Consider the following 2,364-nt stretch of genomic DNA (forward strand, 5'->3'; position numbering starts at 1 on the left):
TGATCCTCTGCCAGACAGACAAACTCTTGTCTGTTGACCATGTCACAGACCGACTGACACATAGCCTACTTTGTTTGGTTTTTCTCGCGGGAAAAGGGTGATTTACTGTCGGCTACTTACGTCTAGTGGGGATCCGCGTGTAATTAAAAAGCGAATGGGGGATTGTGCTGAAGACAATCGGAGCACCGCAGGGTTCCTCCTCACATCCTCTGAGAAAAGGAGCGAGACTTTTTAGGCTAGTGTGTAGGGGGAGGGCGGAGGAGAGAGAGAGATAGAGAGAGAGAGAGAGAGAGAGAGAGAGAGAGAGAGAGAGAGAGGGAGCCTGAGTTGAGGAATTTGAATCCTGTTTGAAGGGGGAGAGAGAGAGGGAAAAGAAAAGAGTCAGGGGAATGTCTCTGTGTGTCTGAGCGAACAGGAGAGAGACTTTGGACGACAGACACACTGCAGGAATACACTGGCGTAAAAACACTCCCTCCTTCGATTGCTGGAAATATACTTTTTGGACAACTTGTTCGGCGTCACAAAAAGTTTGGTAGCAACTTTTTTTGTTTGTTTGCTGTGCGCTAAAAGTTCGGTGGCGCTGGTGGACTTTCTGTAGACTTACTGTGTTGTGTATTGGGCTCAACCCAGAACAACAGTGGAGGACGCTTTTAAGACGCGTTGAGGTTATTTTTTCTCACAGTGTGTCCTCCTAAAAAAGGAACTGAAAACGAAGGGATACGGGTTTTTTACTTCGGTCCCCATCTCTGCGGATAATCAATTTTTTTCAGCATCAGCTTGAAACTTTTTCTGCGGAGTCGCTGAGATGCGGTGATGGAGTTCGGTAGTGTTCTCAAGATGCCTTTCCTTCTTATAAAGCACATTTTTAAAGGTGATCGCTTATCAACGAACACAATGCATTGGTCTAAATGGTCTTTTTTCACCATTGTTGTCATTTTTGCTGCGTCTTGGAGGCCAGTTACCGCGGATGGCACCCTGACAGGTAAGGTGGCTTTTTCATATGCACCGAGTAACCCTATGCATCAGCGTTCTACCCACACATCTGACTGTTGTTTGTCAACTCCAGCGCGTGGAAAAACCTCGTAATGAGCGATTTAGCCCCAAAGCCCAGTCAGGCAGCCTCATTCTGCTTCTAACCCTAACTCACTCATTAAATCAATTTGCTTTGGTTTAGCGAGTGCAACCACCGCAGCTGCAAGTGCGTTCAACATCTGGCCGACAAGAAAACATTCACCACACTCATAAAAAAACGAAAACTAAATTTTAAACAAAGTGTAAACAAATTCAAGATTCACTTGATTGGTTTAATAATACTCATTCTAGGCTATTTATCCACTGACAGTAGGTAAGAGGTGATGGATGGATGGAGGAGTGTGTGTGTGTGTGTGTGTGTGTGTGTGTGTGTGTGTGTGTGTGTGTGTGTGTGTGTGTGTGTGTGTGTGTGTGTGTGTTATGGAGAGCTGTTTTCCATGTCTGGCATAAGCAGTGCTGTTAAGGATCAGTTGTAGCGTGAACCCTTCTGTAACTTCTCCTGGGAACTCATCCAAAAAACCAGGTATCCTATCCAGACCAGGGTTCCCACACAAGTCATGGTATTTCCGGGAGTATACTGTGGAATTGTGAGAGATATGTAGCTATTCCAGAAGGCCAGGGGAAGTACATGGAGCTTAAAATAAATCCTACTGGGAAGTCAGGGAATCATAACAGTTTAGAAAGTCACTTTACGTTATTTCTTGGTTGCTTGGATACGCTTTGCCTACACTGTAATATGAAACATGGGATCCACTTGATATTTTCATTTCACCTTCTTAACACAGTGAATGTTCTTTGTTTGCAAATGAGTTAACAAGGTTTTATTGGTTTCACAAATTTTCCATACTCTTTCAAACAGTACACACATTGGGATATAGCGTGTAGTGTGTATATAGTGTGTGTATTCAAAGCTGATATACATTATTTGCATTATCATAAACCACTGATTGTGAAACTTATTTGAAACTCCTTTGGACAAAGTTATCAGTCCTTCTCCATCGTTAAAACTTTACACTTCTGTTCTGCTTTTTGCAAGCATGGATCAAAGAGACCCCCCCCCCCCCCCCCCCTGTATGAAAGAATCTATTAATTTGACAACATAATACTATGTTGTTCGGAGGTCACTTTGGCAACAGACTTTCAGTTCAGTCCATTGTGTGAACTGTTTTGAAAACCTCAATTCTACATGAACAGTTGCCTTTACGGTAGGCAATTGAGAACAACTGTAATATAACACAATCTGCAGCTTTGCCTCTGAGCAAAAGCCGGCAACCAAACTCCAGAACATAGTCTCCACACATAGGCGCTACAGTGTTCATTTTGCATCAAGCG

The 2,364-nt window shown here is 43.4% G+C and overlaps 1 protein-coding gene across 1 annotated transcript in view; it reads left to right on the plus strand.

The window, feature by feature from the left end:
• The first annotated feature begins 378 nt into the window (after positions 1-378).
• The window catches only part of axl (AXL receptor tyrosine kinase), a 41,783-nt gene continuing 39,797 nt past the window's right edge, over positions 379-2,364 (plus strand). The window contains exon 1 of the mRNA XM_080025098.1: positions 379-982. Within this exon, the coding sequence (XP_079881224.1) occupies positions 814-982 (169 nt within the window). The 5' untranslated portion in view covers positions 379-813. The remainder of the gene's footprint in view (positions 983-2,364) is intronic.

The sequence above is a fragment of the Ammodytes marinus genome (assembly GCF_949987685.1).
Source record: "Ammodytes marinus genome assembly, chromosome: 3".
Classification (NCBI taxonomy): domain Eukaryota; kingdom Metazoa; phylum Chordata; class Actinopteri; order Uranoscopiformes; family Ammodytidae; genus Ammodytes; species Ammodytes marinus.